Source organism: Hyperoodon ampullatus (genome assembly GCF_949752795.1).
Source record: "Hyperoodon ampullatus genome assembly, chromosome: 5".
NCBI lineage: Eukaryota > Metazoa > Chordata > Mammalia > Artiodactyla > Ziphiidae > Hyperoodon > Hyperoodon ampullatus.
The window spans coordinates 72,606,284-72,624,194 of NC_136918.1; the positions used below are offsets into that span (position 1 = coordinate 72,606,284).

The following is a 17,911-nucleotide window of genomic DNA, read 5'->3' on the forward strand; positions in this document are numbered from 1 at the left end:
CAAATACTGAATATTTTAGTCGGTAGTAGTTGACGCTGGAGAGGGGTCTGTGTACGGGAGGCCTGGATTACATGTGTCCGTATCCAAAAGCATTTCTTTCAGATTTTTCTCTGCCATTTCAAGCTCCAATAACTGTCTGTCAAAAAAAGTCTTCATGGTTGGTCAGCCTTGGTTATGTAAGTGAGAAGAGCTCGTTTCAAAGTGGAGCACACGTTCAGACATAGTGCCCCATAGGATTCGTGTGTATGTGGAGGAGCAGTGGGTGAATAGAATGGCATTTCATAAACAGATCTTCTGAGGGAGAAAACTTACTACCTGAAATGAATATTATTAATGCAAGGAATAGCCAGAAAGACAGCTCCTTGTGTTCTCAGATTGCTGCTGTGATTTTATTTAATTCCAGTTAATTTTGTGTGTTTGGACCAAAGCATCTTGGATAGTTGTATTGTTTTGAGACTAAAAACCTAAGGAAAAGCAGTAGAGTATTAATGATCAAACGGGGTTATATTTTACTTAAAAAGGGTGTGTACAAAAACCAAATATCACAGAGGAGGCACAGGAAAGTCAGATAGTGTAATTTCATAGCAAGACTTTAACTGGGGCTTTAAGAGAGGACAGCACATGGGAAAGATGTAAAGTATTCATCTTTAGAATGGGTCCAAACCTGTTTTTCTATCAGTTAAATGAGAGTTATAGGCTGAATCCATCAAAGGGGTGTCATTGGGCATTTGTATGTGTGAAAGCATTTTGAATAAAAGCTCCAATTATATAATGCGAGAAATAACGTTAAGGTCAATTTTCCTGAAGTCTTGCTAACGCAGTCTCTTGTGGTGAAAACTGATTGCTAGGTTAGAAAGCTCAGTGTCAGCTTTATAGCCTTGTAAATGTTTCCATGTTCCCAAATGGTCTTTAGCCAAGCATCAGAAGGTTAAATGCCGAATGAGTCCATCTGATTGAAATACTTCTCATTTGGACAGTAGAACTTAAGGAATATTTGATATGATCTTACTGAATCCCTTGTGCATAACTGGGCTTTGGATCATTGGGCATAGAATGTCCTAGGGCAAATGGGCACCAGGGTGAATTGAAGCCAGAAGACCTGAGGCACTTATTGGAAGGAGTGGCAGCAATGTGGGCTGTGGGTATTTCAAAGCAGCTGCAGTCCATTTGCTAGTAGTAACCTTCTCCAAACTTTAAGGAGATTTCTTAGATCTCTGGACCAACACACTCCCATTTGAAGCAACAAAAAGGGAACTGATTTTCCTAAGTTCCTTTAGCATCAGAGCAATCTGTGATCCAAAAGGCAGCATTTGAATGGCTACTTACCACTTTGGAGATGGGCAAGTTGTTTATTATTATAACTGTAACACACAAACTTTCCAACCTTGTGTGTATACACACACACACACACACACACAGATATATATACTAGTCCCTCAGTACCCACAGGATTGGTTCCAAATCCACAATGCTCAAGCCCTTCATATGAAATGGCCTAGTACAGTTGGCTCTTCACATCTGCGGATTCAACCAACCCTTGGGTATGGAGGGCCAACTGTGTGTGTATGTATTTCCTAAAAATTAAACAAACATTTGCTTTTGAACAAAAATAATAACGAACTTAGTAATTTTCCATAGACTCATTACTGAAAGGAAACTTATCTGGTCCAAGCATTTTACTTTTACAGATGTGTCATAGAGCAGTTATTACTGTCCTGGGGCCATGCAGCTAAAAGCTAAGAGATGGCTCTGGTTCCAGTCTCTAGAAATATTTCCATGTACCATGGAAGAATTAATCTAATTCTTGAGTGTGACTCCTGCATGAAATAGTATGTAGATCAGAAGGGGACTTCTAGGTCATTCTTTTTTTTTTTTTTTTTTTTTTTTTTGCGGTACGCGGGCTTCTCACTGCTGTGGCCTCTCCCATTGCGGAGCACAGGCTCCGGACGCGCAGGCTCAGCGGCCATGGCTCACGGGCCCAGCCGCTCCGCAGCATGTGGGATCTTCCCAGACCGGGGCACGAACCCGCGTCCCCTGCATCGGCAGGCGGACTCGCAACCACTGCGCCACCAGGGAAGCCCTAGGTCATTCTTTGTTTACACTGGACCACTGTTAAGTTCATAAAATTCTACCTAAGTTTATTATATAATTTTCCTCAGGCATAACACTGTTCATAAGAGGCGTTAAGAAACAATGTTCTGTGGTGTTGCTTTTCTTCCTATCTGCCTGTATAAGGTATCTTTCAAAGACCAGGAATGTGGAAAAAGCTGGCAGAAGATATGGCCCTGATGTCTTTTAATGGGATTTTGAAAGGACTGAAAATGAGGGCGCCTTGTGAATACTCTAGATGGCAGCTTTCTCTCCTTGCTTCCCCACCTACTGCCACATTTAAGTAAAGGGGATTTGAAGCTTAATGCCATATTTATATATCTATAGCTCTATATATTCCTGTGGAAAAGAATGTAGTTTTCACTTTGCAGATAGCACATGCAAATAAGAAATATATTACATAGGGGTATGAAGGCAAATTAAATACCACCTTTTTAAAACTATAACCATTCTTTTGTAAGTTGAAGAAAATATTGAAGTATTCAAATTCTGAGTTTGGATTCTTAAGATAGATTTTGTTTTCATTACATAAATGATTTAACCAGCTTTAAATCTATCTCTTTGCCAAGCCCTTTAGGTCAAGAGCTTTGGGTATCAGGGAAGATACAGGAAACTGGGAGGGAGAGTTCTCTGAAAATCTGACTGTGCTTGTGGCCCTGTGGAGGGAGGAGAAGTGGATGAGGGGAAGATCCAGAGTGCTGAAGGTGGGCCAGTCATGGTGTGAAGAGCAGGAATATATAACAGAAGTCACTGGAGCTCTAGTTTAGAGAAGATCAGCCTGGGTAGTAGTCTGGGATGATATTTAGAAATTTATCATTATTTTTGGCTGCCAAGCATATGACCATCCTTCCACGTTTAAAGAATTTCCCCCATCTTTATGCTTTTGCTGTATTCCATTCATTCAACGGGGTCACTAGGTCCAGCCCACACTCAAGGGGAAGGGATTATCGAAGTACATGAATACCAAGAGGTAGGAACCATTGGGGGTATTTTAGAGGCTGTCTACCACAGTGACCTTGGTCCCTTAGCCACAGAGTCTGGTTCTGCCCCCTCTGCTCCCCAAGATTCTGGGAGTGATTCAATTTCCTATTAATATTCCTTTCTGCTTACAAGTAAGATGCTTTTACTGATACAGATGGTTAGCCGTCCTGGAAGCCCTTATCAGGCCCCTGGGCCATGCCTCCTTCTTCTGCTTTTTATTTACTTTTACTTTTTCTGAATATAAATTGGGAAATGTAGAAAAGGAGAAAATAACTATCACCCATAATGCTGTTACCCAGAGATTCGTACTCCTAATAATTGACCATACTTCTTGCCAGATTTTTTTCCCTGAGTTTTTATATATCATTGAGATCATAATGTGCATATAATTCTATAACTTGGGTTTTCTACCATTTTGTTATAAGAATTCCCCCTTGTTGTCCAAAAGCCCCTGATTCCTAAAGTGTGTTGGTGAGTGGTTGCGAAGGGCATGTTCTGGCTGGGCAGGAGTGTCATTGCATTGTCCATAAAAGCAGGTCTGGTCAGTGCAGAGGACACAGCCAGCAGGAGAGAAGGGCGTGTTTAACCTGCTCAGGAGAACAAGCTGCTCTAAGGACATGGGATGGGGTGATGCCTGATTATGATGAGTCATATATTCTCGAACAGAAGCCTGGTCTGATTTTTACTTGTAAATATAGTATACCTAATTAATTGTATTTAATTGGAAGTAATAAAACTGCCTTTTCTCGAAAGTCTCTTCTCCCTTTGTTTTGCCCCTAATTCAAGCGATCTGCCTTCAAGTCGGTCTGAAGTAACGATTGGCAAGGGGATAACAAATTTTATTTTCATTTTTATTTTTTTTTAAAAACCTTTTTACTTTATACTGGAGAATAGTTGATTAACAATGTTGTGATAGTTTCAGGTGTACAGCAGAGTGATTCATTTATACATGTACATGTATCTATTCTTTTTCAAATTATTTCCCCATTTAGGTTGTTACATAATATGAGCAGAGTTCCCTGTGCTATACAGTAGGTCCTTGTTGGTTATCCATTTTAAATATATTAGTGTGGGGCTTCCCTGGTGGCGCAGTGGTTGAGAATCTGCCTGCCAATGCAGGGGACACGGGTTCGAGCCCTGGTCTGGGAAGATCCCACATGCCGTGGAGCAGCTAGGCCTGTGATCCACGTCTACTGAGCCTGCACGTCTGGAGCCTGTGCTCCGCAACAAGAGAGGCCGCGACAGTGAGAGGCCTGTGCACCGCGATGAAGAGTGGTCCCCGCTTGCCACAACTAGAGAAAGCCCTCGCACGGAAACGAAGACCCAACACAGCTAAAAATAAATAAATAAATAAATTAAAAAAAAAAAAAAGAAATGTTTAAATATATTAGTGTGTACACATCAATCCCACACTCCCTAACTATCTCTTCCCCCGCTCCCCCGTCCCCATAACCATAAGTTTGTTCTCTAAGTCTATGAGATGTTTCTGTTTTATATAAGTTCATTTGTATTATTTCTTTTTAGATTCCGCATTGATAACATACAGTATTTCTCTTTCTCTGTCTGACTTACTTCACTCAGTATGACAGTCTATTTTCATTTTTCAATTTTTAAAAATTATTTTTAATTGTGGTAAAATACAACATACATAAAACTTACCATCTTAACCAGTTTTAAGTGTACAGTTCAGCTGTGTCAAGTACATTCGCATTGCCATGTACAGAACTCTTTTCTTGCAAAACCCAAACTCCATACTCATTAAACAGCTCCCATCTTCCCCACCACCTGCTTCCTCCAGCCCCTGGATACCACTGTTTTACTTCCTGTCTCTATGAATTTGGCTACTCTGGGTACCTTATATAAGTGGAATCATACAACAGTTGTCTTTTGTGACTGGCTTATTCCTTTTAGCCTAATGTCCTCAAGGTTCATCCATGTTGTAACATGAGTCAGAATTTCCTTACTTTTAAAAGCTGAATAACATTTTAGTGTATGCGTATACCACATTTTGTTTATCCATTCACCTGTTGGTAGACACTGGGTTATTTCCACCTTTTGGCTATTGTGAATTTTCATTTTTCATTTCCTATTTTATTTTTTAACTGAAGTATAGTTGACTAATATTATATTAGTTTCAGGTATATAACATAGTGATTCAATATTTTTATAGATTAGACTCAATTTAAAGTTATTATAAAATAATTGCTGTATTTCCCTGTGCTGTACAATATATCCTTGTAGCTTACTTTATACATAGTAGTTTGTACCTCTTAATTCCCATACCCCTATCTTGCTGAATTTTCATCTTTAAATTGAGTGTTTTGTTTCATTTCAGGGCAAGAAGTTACCTTATCACCTTGGAGATGATGCAGAGGAAGGGGAAGTTTCCGATGAAGACAGCGCAGATGAAATCGAAGATGAGTGCAAGTTCAAGCTCCATTATGTAAGTTACAGGCTTGGCCATAATTTTTACCCTCTGTGTGCTACAGTAAAAATTGCTGCTGTGTTGGAATCTTCACAGATATGGTGGCTGTAGTGTAAAAAGGATATTTATTGAAAATTACTTTGTGTGCTGGCACAAAGACTCCCAAATGTTTATTGAGTGAGTGAGTCAAGGATTCTTGTGTCCTAGAGTTGGAAGCAATGTTAGTGATTAACCCATCTGACCCTCTCTCCAGGGACAAATTCCCTCCTATTACAGCTTGGTCAAAATTCAAATTGCGGTTGGAAATGTCACTGTCTGATGGCATAAATGGGCTTTAAGCCCCGCCATGCTGCCTGTCAAGGCTGGCTCACAGAACCCAGCTGCAAGTGTGTGTGCTTCTCTAGAATGCTCATCCCCTCCCTAAGAGAATGTACCTTGGACCAGAAGATTTCCAAGCTCTTCCAGACATGGATCTCTTGGCTAAATCTTAAATTTGCCACATTTCAGATAAAATGGCATAGAATAGTTTGCCACCTGCATAGTGCTTCAGACCTCTGTCCTAGATCAAGGAGTTGCCTTTGTAGAAAAGCACCATTTAGCCAGGTAATCCAATGGAAATGCAAACCTGGGAGAAATGTAAGGCTTAAAGACCTCCCCCACCCCCCATCACTATGGGGGACTAGGACTTCTTGACTTCCCCCACCTCTACAACTCACGTGATTTCCAGGAACATATGACAATCTGAGAGTAACACCTGCTCATGTTAATTTGTTGTAAGGTTTACAATTTTATTTCTACAGAAAAGTAGTATTCCTCTTTCTTTAAGCTTTATTTTATAAGCCAGATTTTTGTCTCTGAATTTCAATATCTTTGCCTCTTGTTTCCCAAAACTCTTGGTTGCCAGCCTCAGAGTAGTCTATCATTTAGAAGCAAGGAGCAGAGAGTCTTGACTAAGTTATGTGTTTAGGGAATGTAGTTTTTAGTGAAAATGAGTGGTGGAAATTTAGCTATTGATACTATCACAATAGTCATTTATTGCTCTGAGTAAAACCCAAGTTATTCTAGTTTCTAAATCCATCCAGTAATATAAAATTTCTTCTGATATCAGTGAGCCTCCTAACTTTCTAAGTTAAATATCTACAATTATAAAAGAGAAGTAGGTATAGTTTTATGGAAACAAACCAATAAATTCACCTGTGATAATATCCAACTGGGTTCCTCTCAATCTTCAAAGTCTCTTGGTTGATGTCTAGGAACCCATATAGGTTGAGAGTTTAGAATGTGATTCCATAAAGATAGCCATGATCTTTCATTTGGATTCTTTGATTTGGGCTTAAGTGAAAGTGGAGAGCACCTTACCTGTAACGTTTTACAGGTCTCTTTGTTAGACTTTAGGAGAGAAAATATATAAAGAAATCAACATTCTAGTGGAAATATATAAGGTTTTTACGCATCTTTTTCAAATCTTTTTTTTCTATTTTTGAGCTCTTCTGAGAAAAGGCAGTGCTGTATTGAGAAAGCCAAAGTGTTATCCGTAATCAGTCAATTTCTAGTTCTATTGTCAGCAGAGGGCTCAGATGCCTTATTTGAGTGTTGAATGTAAATTGTCTGATCTAAATCGAGTGTCTGATCATATTTCTGCAAAGGCGGATGTACTGTGCATAGTTTGTATGAAACCAATAATTACCTTAGAGGAAGTTCTTAACCTCAGTTTTAAGTTAACAGAATGTGGTTAGATTTATAAGTTATATCTGAATTATTGCAATAAATAAAGATTTTCAGCTTAGCATTCACGAACACTGGAATGCTAGCTGTCATGGGGCTTATGCAAGATTCATTGGCACATTCAAAAGATTTTTATGGAGGAACTCCTGTTGGAGATGCACCAACATGCTATAGGTGTTGGGGCATATATCAATAAACAAAACAGACAAAAATCTTTGCCTTCGTGGAGTCTCTACATTGGTGGGAGATGGGAGGATAGACAATAAGTAACGTGTAGTGTACTAGGCAGTGGTAAGTGCTAAAGGGAAAAAGGGAGGGAAGAAGTGTAGAAAGTGTGTGGGTAAAGGGTCTGTTGACGTTTTAGATGGGATGGCCAGGAAAGGTCTCACAGAGAAGGTAACACGTGAGCAAAGACCAGAAAGAGGCGAGGTTAGCCATGCTCATATCTGGGGGAGGTTGTTCCAGGCAGAGGGAACAGCAGATGCAGAGGTCAGAAGCAGGATCTGTGGCTTGCCCAGCTTTACCCGGACTTTAGAACAGAGAGGGAGGCAGGACCCTCACGCTGGCCTTCTTACTCCTCCTAGTCTACCGTCTAGCTAAGGGATTCAAACCACACCGAAAGCTTTTGCTCTTTTAAGAAATGCTTTCTTTTGAATTAGTTGAATCCTTTAAGCTTCTACCTCATTAATTTGAGGCTTCAGCCATAGAGAAAATCTGGCTCATAGTGTAATAAGCCATAGGTAAAGCCGGTGTGTTCAATGACCCAAGAATCACACAGCTCAAAGACTCTGGGGACAGCTTCCTTTCAACCACAGCACAGTAATCTAACAGGTTTGATTCAGTGGGGCCAGCTCACCATTATTCATTTTTATGGGGTCCTCTAATGTCAGTGTGCCTTACAGACTTTCCACCCCCATGGTTCAACCTCACTGATTATTTGCCTCTTCTGCTGAGCTATTCAGTATCTTTTTCCTTGCGCTCTCTGAATCTGGGTTCAGCCAGCTTCTTAGGCACAAATATCAAGCTGTCTATCTCCTACATGAAGCTCATCCCGTGAACACCAAGCCTTCCAACAAGTTTAAACAAGCCCTAGTAGAGTAACATGTAACCACTTTTTGTGTTATGTTAGTACCCTAAAACCATTATTCACTCTGCATGTCTCACACTAAATACTTTAATAGTTTCCTCCCTCCCTACTACCTTAGATTGACCTTCTTTCCTAAGTTATTCATTTTATGATTTGAGCCATTTTAAGGGCGATTATGAATCTTGTTGGTTTAAGACTTGTCAGCACTCATGGAAAGGATGAGTTACCTCATGATGTTGTGAGGTCCTGTTCCTCGGTAAACACCCACGTGCTGGGCATGCTGTTGCATCCTTGTGACAAGGGGTGAGGAGTGGAAGGTGAGCTGAAGATTCCAGTTGTTTTCTAGTTTATGATACAATTTCTTCCTCCCTGCCCTGCCAGAGAGTTAAGGTAATGAACATTTAAGGTCTAATGTACTGTATGTATTATTGATATGTGTATGTACATATTTCCCTTATATCTCAAAGTTATTATCTTCTGAGAATTATTGCCGAGAACTCAACTATCCCTGTTGTTTTTTTAAATTATTTTTTATTGGAGTGTAGTTGATTTACAGTGTTGTGTCAGTTTCTGCTGTATAGCAAGGTGAATCAGCTATACATATACATATATCCACTCTTTTTTAGATTCTTTTCCCATATAGGTCATCACAGAGTATTGAGTAGAGTTCCCTGTGCTATACAGTAGGTTCTTACTAGTTATCTGTTTTATATATAGTAGTGTGTCTATGTCAATCCCAAGCTCCCAATTTATCCCTTCCTCTTTCCCCCTTGGTAACCATAATTTTGTTTTCTACAACTATTTCTTGTTGGTAATATGTCTTTCCTTTCTATTCTAGCTGTTCTGTGACTTCACTATTAAATGACGAGGAGTAGGTTTATTTTTCTTAGCACTCCATATTCACTTCCTACTGGAGAACTCATGTTTTCTTTCATTCTAGAAAATTCTCAACAGTTTTTTTCTTTAAATATGTTTTTATGCCATTTCATCAGTCTTCTTTTTCTGGAAGTATTATTAGATTTAGGTTAGAATCTTAATTTTCTATATCTCTTAATTCTTTAATGTTTTCTTTATGTCTCTGCTGATTCTGGGTACTATATATTTACAGTATAATTTTCCAATTCATTAATTATCTCTGACTACGTCTGGTCTAGAGTTTATCCCAGTTATTCTTTTAATTTCAATGACTATATACTTGATTTACAAAATTTTTATTTTATTTTTTTTTCATAAACACCTGTTCTTATTTTACTGTTTGGCTTCTTAGTTTCTTGTTCTTTTTATGGAGCTATTTCTGTATATCTTTGAGCATCTAAACATACTTATTTCAAAGTGAAAGAGTGAGTCTCCTTTCCATGTGTTGATGTTTTTAGCACTCCATCTTAGCATTAGTTTTTCCACATGGGTTTTAGAATTTCAGGTTGAATATTCAGTTTTGAGTGGAATGTTTTTTCCCCTTCCATTCTCCTTCTTTCTGTATTTAACCTTCTTATCTAACGGTTTTGGGATTGCTTCTACTTGAACGCTAAGCACCCCCCACCCCCATGGCACCCACACATATACACACAGCCCACCTGTGCCCCAAGTTCCTAACCAGACCTTACATTGATTGAGAGTTCTCTGCCACTAGAGATGTTGAAGATATTACCCATTCAGTCACCAAGCAAACCAACACTTTGGTTGTCTTCTTATTCTTGCCTCTTTTGATATTAAAATTTGAATCTTCCTCACAGTAGTTTTATTTTTTTTTAATGTTTCCTATTATAAGCAAGGATCCCATTCCAGCTTTCTTCACCAACTTGGTTTCATGTTGAGAGACCAGCTCTAATCTCCCACAGCATGTGGAGCACTTTTAGTTTCTATTGTATTGTAAGATATAAATTCTTGGCCACCTTTGCCCACTGTGAATGTGGAGCTCAGCTACATTTATGATCTGCAGTGATCTTGTTTATTTTATTTTGACCAAGATTATGACTTTTCTCTTTGTTAGTTCTTCTGTCATTGGAGCAGTGGGGGACTTCAAAGCATGAATGTACACTGTCATATATAAACCCACATGTATGTACAGATGCACAAACCCAGACTTACATTCATTTTGGACAGTATTTTTTTGTTTTTTCTTAATGTATATGAAGAATGTTTGCTCTAATAACATTTAAAAATGTATGCTTAACAGCTCTGAAGAAACATTATCTTTTGCTATTTTTCTGACATTGTACTATTATTTTTTTATACCTGAGCTAAAATCAGCTTTTAAATATGAACCACTTGTTGAACCCTTACTAGCACCAGCACTATGCTAAGGATTTTATACTTATAGTATTTCATTTTATTCCTATAGCCATGGGGATGGGGTTGAAACTATCCTTTCTAATGTTTTACAGATTAGGAAAATGGGGTTGTGATAAAGTAATTAATCTAGTGATTAATTTAGAGGAGGAAAATTATATGGGCCATCCTTGCTCTCAAGCATGATATTTTATATGACCTCTCAGATTTATGTCTTTTGGGGAGTTCATCTAGCTGGAGAGACACACTTATCACACTGGCAACAAATAATAACAAACTTGACAAATTGTTATGTTATGTGGAATTGACTTAAGAGAATGTGAATTCAGAGGAAAGAGAGCTGAGGGTAGCCTGGAATACCCAGAGTAGGTCAGATGACATACTGGGTAGCAGTCATCAAACACACAGGCTTTGGAGCCTAGGTCAAAGCCTGGCTCTGCCACTCTAGGCCTCAGTTTCTTTATCCTCATTTTCTAAATGGACATTAAAATAATATGTCAAAATCTTCTTCTGGCTCTCTGACCTGCCTACCACCTTCATAAGTTGCGTTCACACTCCTGGGAAGGGGTTGTCCCAGTTGGCTCTGAACTGTGGTAGGCGTGTCCTCTCCTGGCTGACATTGACCTCTGACCTGGGGAAGGAGCAGGTCTACAAACCTAGGTGACTCTCATGACCTTGCACAAGTACATTGTGTGACTGGCCATAATATCTTGAGAATCTTGAAGTCATCCATTTTATCTCCTTATCTTCCTCGGGATCTCTACTCTTTAAAAAAGCTATTACTACGTGAAAAAATCTTGAGACAAACAGAAAGAATAAGGGTTCTAAATTCTGATTCTTATTGACAGCAACTAAATTAATAGGCTCTATATTATAAGAATAAGCAATTTATTTTTAATTTTTAAATTTTTATTTTATATTGGAGTATAGTTGATTCACAATGTTGTGTTAGTTTCAGGTGTACTGCAAAGTGATTCATTTCACAGAATTAGAACAAAAAATTTTACAACTTGTATGGAAACGCAAAAGACCCTGAATAGCCAAAGCAATTTTAAGAAAGAAAAACAGAGCTGGAGAAATCAGGCTCCCTGACTTCAGACTATACTACAAAGCTACAGTAATCAAAACAATATGGTATTGGAACAGAAACAGAAATATAGATCAGTGGAACAGGATAGAAAGTCCAGAGATAAACCTATGCACCTATGGTCACCTAATCTATGACAAAGGAGGCAGAATATACAATGGACGAAAGACAGTCTCTTCAATAAGTGGTACTGGGAAAACTGGACAGCTACATGTAAAAGAATGAAATTAGAACACGCCCTAACACCATACCCAAAAATAAACTCAAAATGCATTAAAGACTAAATGCAAGCCTGGGATACTATAAATCTCTTAGAGGAAAACATAGGTAGAACACTCTCTGACATAAATTGCCTTAAGATATTTTTTGATCCGCCTCCTAGAGTAATGAAAATAAAAGCAAAAATAAACAAATGGGACCTAATTAAACTTAAAAGCTTTTGCACAGCAAAGGAAACCATAAACAAAATGAAAAAACCCACAGAATGGGAGAAAATATTTGCAAATGAATCGACCGACAAGGGATTAATCTCCAAAATATATGAAGAGCTCATGCAGCTCAATATCAAAAAAAAAAACCCAATCAAAAATTGGGCCGAAGATCTAAACAGAAGTTTGGGCAGAAGATCTAAATGTCTTACTGTATAGCACAGGGAACTATATTCAATATCCTCTGATAAACCATAATGGAAAATATGAAAAAGAGTGTATATATATATATATATATATGTATAACTGAGTCACTTTGCTGTACAGCAGTAATTAACACAACAGTGTAATTCAACTATAATTCAATAAAAAATATATTTTAAAAAAATGGGCAGAAGATCTAAACAGACATTTCTCCAAAGAAGACATACAGATGGCCAAAAAGCACATTAAAAGATGTTCAGCATCACTAATTATTAGAGAAATGCAAATCAAAACTACAATGAGGTATCACCTCACACCAGTCAGAGTGGCCATCATCAAAAACTCTACAGACGATAAATGCTGGAGAGGGTGTGGAGAAAAGGGAACCCTCCTACACTGTTGCTGAGAATGTAAATTGGTACAATCATTATGGAGAACAGTATGGAGGTTCCTTAAAAAACTAAAACTAGAGCTACCATATGATTCAGTTATACATATACATATATCTATTCTTTTTCAGATTCTTTTCCCTTATAGGTTATTACAGAGTACTGAGTAGAGTTCTCTATGCTATACAGTACGTCCTTGTAGATTATCTATTTTATATATAGTATATGTGTTAATCTCAACCTCCTAATTTATCCCTCCCCCCTACCTTTGCCCTTTTGTAACCATAAGTTTATTTTCTATGTCTGTGAGTCTGTTTCTGTTTTGTCAATAAGTTCACTTGTGTCATTTTTTTAGATTCCACACATAAGTGATGTAAGATATTTGTCTTTCTCTGACTTCACTTAGTATGATAATCTCTAGGTCCACCCATGTTGCTGCAAATGGCATTATTTTGTTCTTTTTTTTATGGCTGAGTAATATTCTATTGTATTATATATGTACCACATCTTCTTTATCCATTCCTCTGTTGATGGACATTTAGGTTGCTTCCATGTCTTGGCTATTGTAAATAGTGCTGCTATGAACATTGAGGTGCATGTATCTTTTCAAATTATAGTTTTCTCTGGATATATGTCCAGGAGTGGGATTGCTGGATCATATGGTAGCTCTATTTTTAGTTTTTTTAAGGAACCTCCATACTATTTTGCATAGTGGCTATACCAATTTATATTCCCAACAGTGTAGGAGGGTTTCCTTTTCTCCACACACACCCTCTCCAGCATTTATTGTCTGTAGATTTTTTGATGATGGTCCTTCTGACCGGTGTGAGGTGATACCTTATTGTAGTTTTGATTTGCATTTCTCTAATAATTAGTGATGCTGAACATCTTTTAATGTGCTTTTTGGCCATCTGTATGTCTTCTTTGGAGAAATGTCTGTTTAGATCTTCTGCCCATTTTTAAAAATATATTTTTTATTGAATTATAGTTGAATTACAGTGTTGTGTTAATTACTGCTGTACAGCAAAATGACTCAGTTATACATATATATACACTCTTTTTCATATTTTCCATTATGGTTTATCAGAGGATATTGAATATAGTTCCCTGTGCTATACAGTAAGACATTTTTGTTTATTCTGTATATTCCAGTTTGCATCTGCTAATCCCAAACTCCCAATCCAACCCTCTCCCACCCCTCTCCCCCTTGGCAACCACCAGTCAAACACTCTGTGTTCCTGATTCTGTTTCTGTTTCATAGATAGTTTCATATGTGTCATATTTTATGAGTGATATCATATGGTATTTGTCTTTCTCTTTCTGACTTACTTCACTTAGTATGATAATCTCTAATTGCATCCATGTTGCTGCAAATGGCATTATTTCATTCTTTTTTTATGGCTGAGTAGTATTTCACTGTATATATGTACCACATCTTCTTTATCCATTCATCTGTCAGTGGACATGTAGGTTGTTTCCATGTCTTGGCTATTGTGAATAGTGCTTCTATGAACATAAGGGTCCATGTATCTTTTTGAATTATAGTTTTGTCTGGATATATGCTCAGGAGTGGGATTGCTGGATCATGTGGTAATTGTATTTTTAGTTTTCAGAGGAACCTCCATACCATTTTCCACAGTGCTTCTGTCCCTTTTTTGATTGAGGTGTTTGTTTTTTTGATACTGAGCTGCATGAGCTGTTTGTATATTTTGGAGATTAATGTCTTGTCAGTTGCATCGTTTGCAAATATTTTCTCCCATTCTGAAACTAATATAATATAATATTGTAAATCAGCTATACTTCAGTTTTACAAAAAGTAATAGTGACTTCCCCTGGTTGGAAATATAAGCCATTCTCATCCTCTGCCATAGTTGTATAAATTTGACTCATTATGAAGTAAAGGAATGAAATCATTATTTAACTGAAGAAAACAAAGGAAAATGATTATCATAAGGGTTAAGTTCATACTCTGTAAAGAACTCAGAACACTGCCTGGCACATAATTTGTACTCAGTAAATGTTAGATACGATCTGTAAGAAGAATAGCAGCTGTAGCATGATTATCACTAATGTAAGTCCTGAGCTGGTCCTTGAGCAGAAGAAGGTGTTTTAAGGGAGCTAAAGGAGCAGGCAGGAGACAGGAGAGGACAGGAGTAAATGCACAGCCTCGGATGGCTGAGAAGCAGCTGCTCTTCAGCCCAAGACACTCAGGTGGCCAGCTAGGAGAGCTCTAAGGCACTCACAAAGGGCAGCTAATATATTATCCTTCCTGTCTGCAACTCTAGCCCAGAGGGGGAAAAAAGCCATTTTGGGACAGTGAGATATTCCAGTGTTTTGTTTTTCATTTTTAAAGCAAAGGCCCCAGCTGTGGCTGCACATTGGAATGACAGGGGAGCTTTCAAAAATCCCAATGCCCTGGTCTTCACCCAGAGATCCCATGTAATTCGTCTGGGGTGGGGCCTGGAATTTTGCCACATGCCCCTGGTGATTCCAGAGTGCAGCCCAGGTAGAGCACCACTCTGCATGGTGGCAGAGAGAGTCCCTCATTAAGGGGCAGCCCCTCCAACCCACTCCCTCCCCTTTCCTGCTGCTTCCCAGCCTGGAAGTGGTCAGCCCTCTCTGTTTCCAGTGATCCTTTCATTTCACGCTGGAGACAAAACAAGAATGTGTTTTGTGTTTGACTTATTTATTTGTGGTTGATATTCCTAGATCATATTTGCTTCTCAGAAATGGGAATTAGGAAGCCTGATTGCGGCTCAGGTGGAAACTACTCCAGGCCATACTGAAGGGCTGTTCTCCCCTCCCCCCAACTCCAGCTGCAATATCCTCCCTCTCCCACCAGGGAGAAACAAAAGAGCAAGATGCTTATGGCTTTCAGCTGTGGTCCCTCCTGCAGCTGCACGGTGGCTGACTCTTGCCAGGTTAAGTGTGTCTCAGCTTTCTTTCAGTAGTGCTATTGGGTTCCGGAGCCGAACGATAATATATTAATGAAACCTCAGCCACACATTTATTTATTCTTGTGCTATAAATCACAAGGAAGAAAAAGATCAACAGGCAGAAATATCGTTCCTTCAGCAACTCTCAGTGTTGAGACGATGTAAAGTGAATAATTATAGCCTTTGTGTTAAGCATTCATTATCTCACCAGCAACAGTCGGTCGGGCTTTGTATCTTTAGCCTTGTTTTGCTGACGCTGAAAGTGTTTGGGCATAACTGCCACGGTTCATTTCCTCACTGTCTCTGACTCCTCATGTGGCCCTGAGCCAGGCAAGGAAACTGATGCTTACTTATTTGGGGCATTTGTGCGACACCAGGCATGCTAGGCGCTCTTATACCCTTTCTCTTTTGGATCTTTCAACACACGTGCTCCCTGCCAGGCTCTGGATCACTTGATGAAACGTATTGGGAGTTTGAGACCTGGACTTCCTTTTTCGGATTCACTTCTTTTTTGTTTGTTTTTGTTTTGCGGTACGTGGCCCTCTCACTGTTGTGGCCTCTCCCTTTATGGAGCACAGGCTCCGGACGCGCAGGCTCAGCAGCCATGGCTCACGGGCCCAGCCGCTCTGCGGCATGTGGGATCTTCCCAGACCGGGGCACGAACCTGTGTCCCCTGCATCGGCAGGCAGACTCTCAACCACTGCGCCACCAGGGAAGGCCGGATTCACTTCCTTTTAAAAGAAATTTATTTATTTATTTATTTTTGGCTGCATGGCACGTGGGACCTTAGTTCCCCAACCAGGGATCAAACCCTCGCCCCCAGCATTGGAAGCGTGGAGTCTTACCCACTGGACCGCCAGGGAAGTCCCTCTTGGATTCACTTCTGACCTTAAGTGAAACCTACTATTGTATATTTTTCTACAGAGGGATTGTGATGCTTTATTTCCCAGATGTCCTGTAGGAATAAAGATTATTTAAAATATGATTAATTTTACTCAGGAATTTATCTTTTTCTGTAACAGTAGAAAAGGGATGACTGCAGCACTGTATGGTGAAGTAGACACAGAATTTTGAATTGGAAGTCTTAGGTCCCAACTCAGCCACTTCATAGGCATGTGTGTTTGGACAAGGTGTTGAATCTTTCTGCCTCTGCATCATTATGAGTTAAATTTGGCTAGTCTTTTTTTTTTTAACTTTTTATTTTATATTGGAGTATAGGTGATTAACAATGTTGCATTAGTTTCAGGTGTACAGTAAAGTGATTCAGTTATACATATACATGTAGCTATTCTTTTTCAAATTCTCTTCCCATTTAGGTTGTTATATAACATTGAGCAGAGTTCCCTGTGCTATACAGTAGGTCCTTGTTGGTTATCCATTTTATTTTATTTTATTTTTTATTTTTTCAGTTTTATCTATAGTTTATTAATAAGTCAAAATAATTTTTTTTTGTTTTTAAAAGAGAAGCATCATAATTTGGCTAGTCTTATGCTGCCTTAAAGGGTCTTGGGTGGTTCACAATGTTGTTATATGACAGTGCTTTGTAAGCCTTAGCACAACATATAAAGTCTTAGTTGCTTTTTCTGTGTTTCCCGGTGCTCTTTTCTCCATGTTCATATAGGTTACTAGTGCTCATACATACTGCTTTGCTCAAGTTTTGCTCATGTTGGAATGCTTTTACCCTACTCTTTGCCAGATTATCAACTCTTATTCATACGACCCATTGTAGAAGGTTGATTTGTGGCCAGGAAAAGACATGTCCAAGTCCTACCATTTGGTACCTATGAGTTTGACCTTATTTGGAAAAAGACTCTTTGTAGATGTAATTAGGTTAAGAATCTTGAGATAAGATCATTCTGGATTAACCGGGTGAGCCTTAAAAATCCAATGACAAGTGTTCTTATTTTGTGGGAGCAGCTCATCCTTTATTAATGTTAGGAGTGGGGACAACAGGAGAAGGCCATGCAAAGACAGGCAGAGACAAGAGTTATGTTGCCACAAGCCAAGGAGTGCTTGGTACCACCATAAACTGGAAGAAGCAAGGAAGGGTTTTTCCCTGAGAGCCTTGGGGAGGCTGAATGTAGAACTGACAACAGCTTGACTTTATACTTCTGGCCTCTAGAACTGTGAAAAAATAAATATCTCTTCATTTTAAGCTACCAGGTTTGTGGTAACTTATTGTAGCAGCCACAGGAACCTAATACATGCCTCTTTTAAGGCTCGGCTCAAGCATCCTCTGCTCCTGGAAGTC

At 38.9% G+C, this 17,911-nt stretch overlaps 1 protein-coding gene across 7 annotated transcripts in view; it reads left to right on the forward strand.

Annotated features, from left to right (window-relative positions):
• Positions 1-17,911, forward strand: part of PLCH1 (phospholipase C eta 1) — a gene marked incomplete at both ends in the record, with an annotated part of 206,258 nt that overhangs the window by 148,868 nt on the left and 39,479 nt on the right. For all 7 annotated transcript variants that reach the window (XM_079704981.1, XM_079704977.1, XM_079704978.1 and 4 more), the window contains one exon: positions 5,426-5,533. In XM_079704981.1, the coding sequence (XP_079561107.1) occupies positions 5,426-5,533 (108 nt within the window). The remainder of the gene's footprint in view (positions 1-5,425; positions 5,534-17,911) is intronic.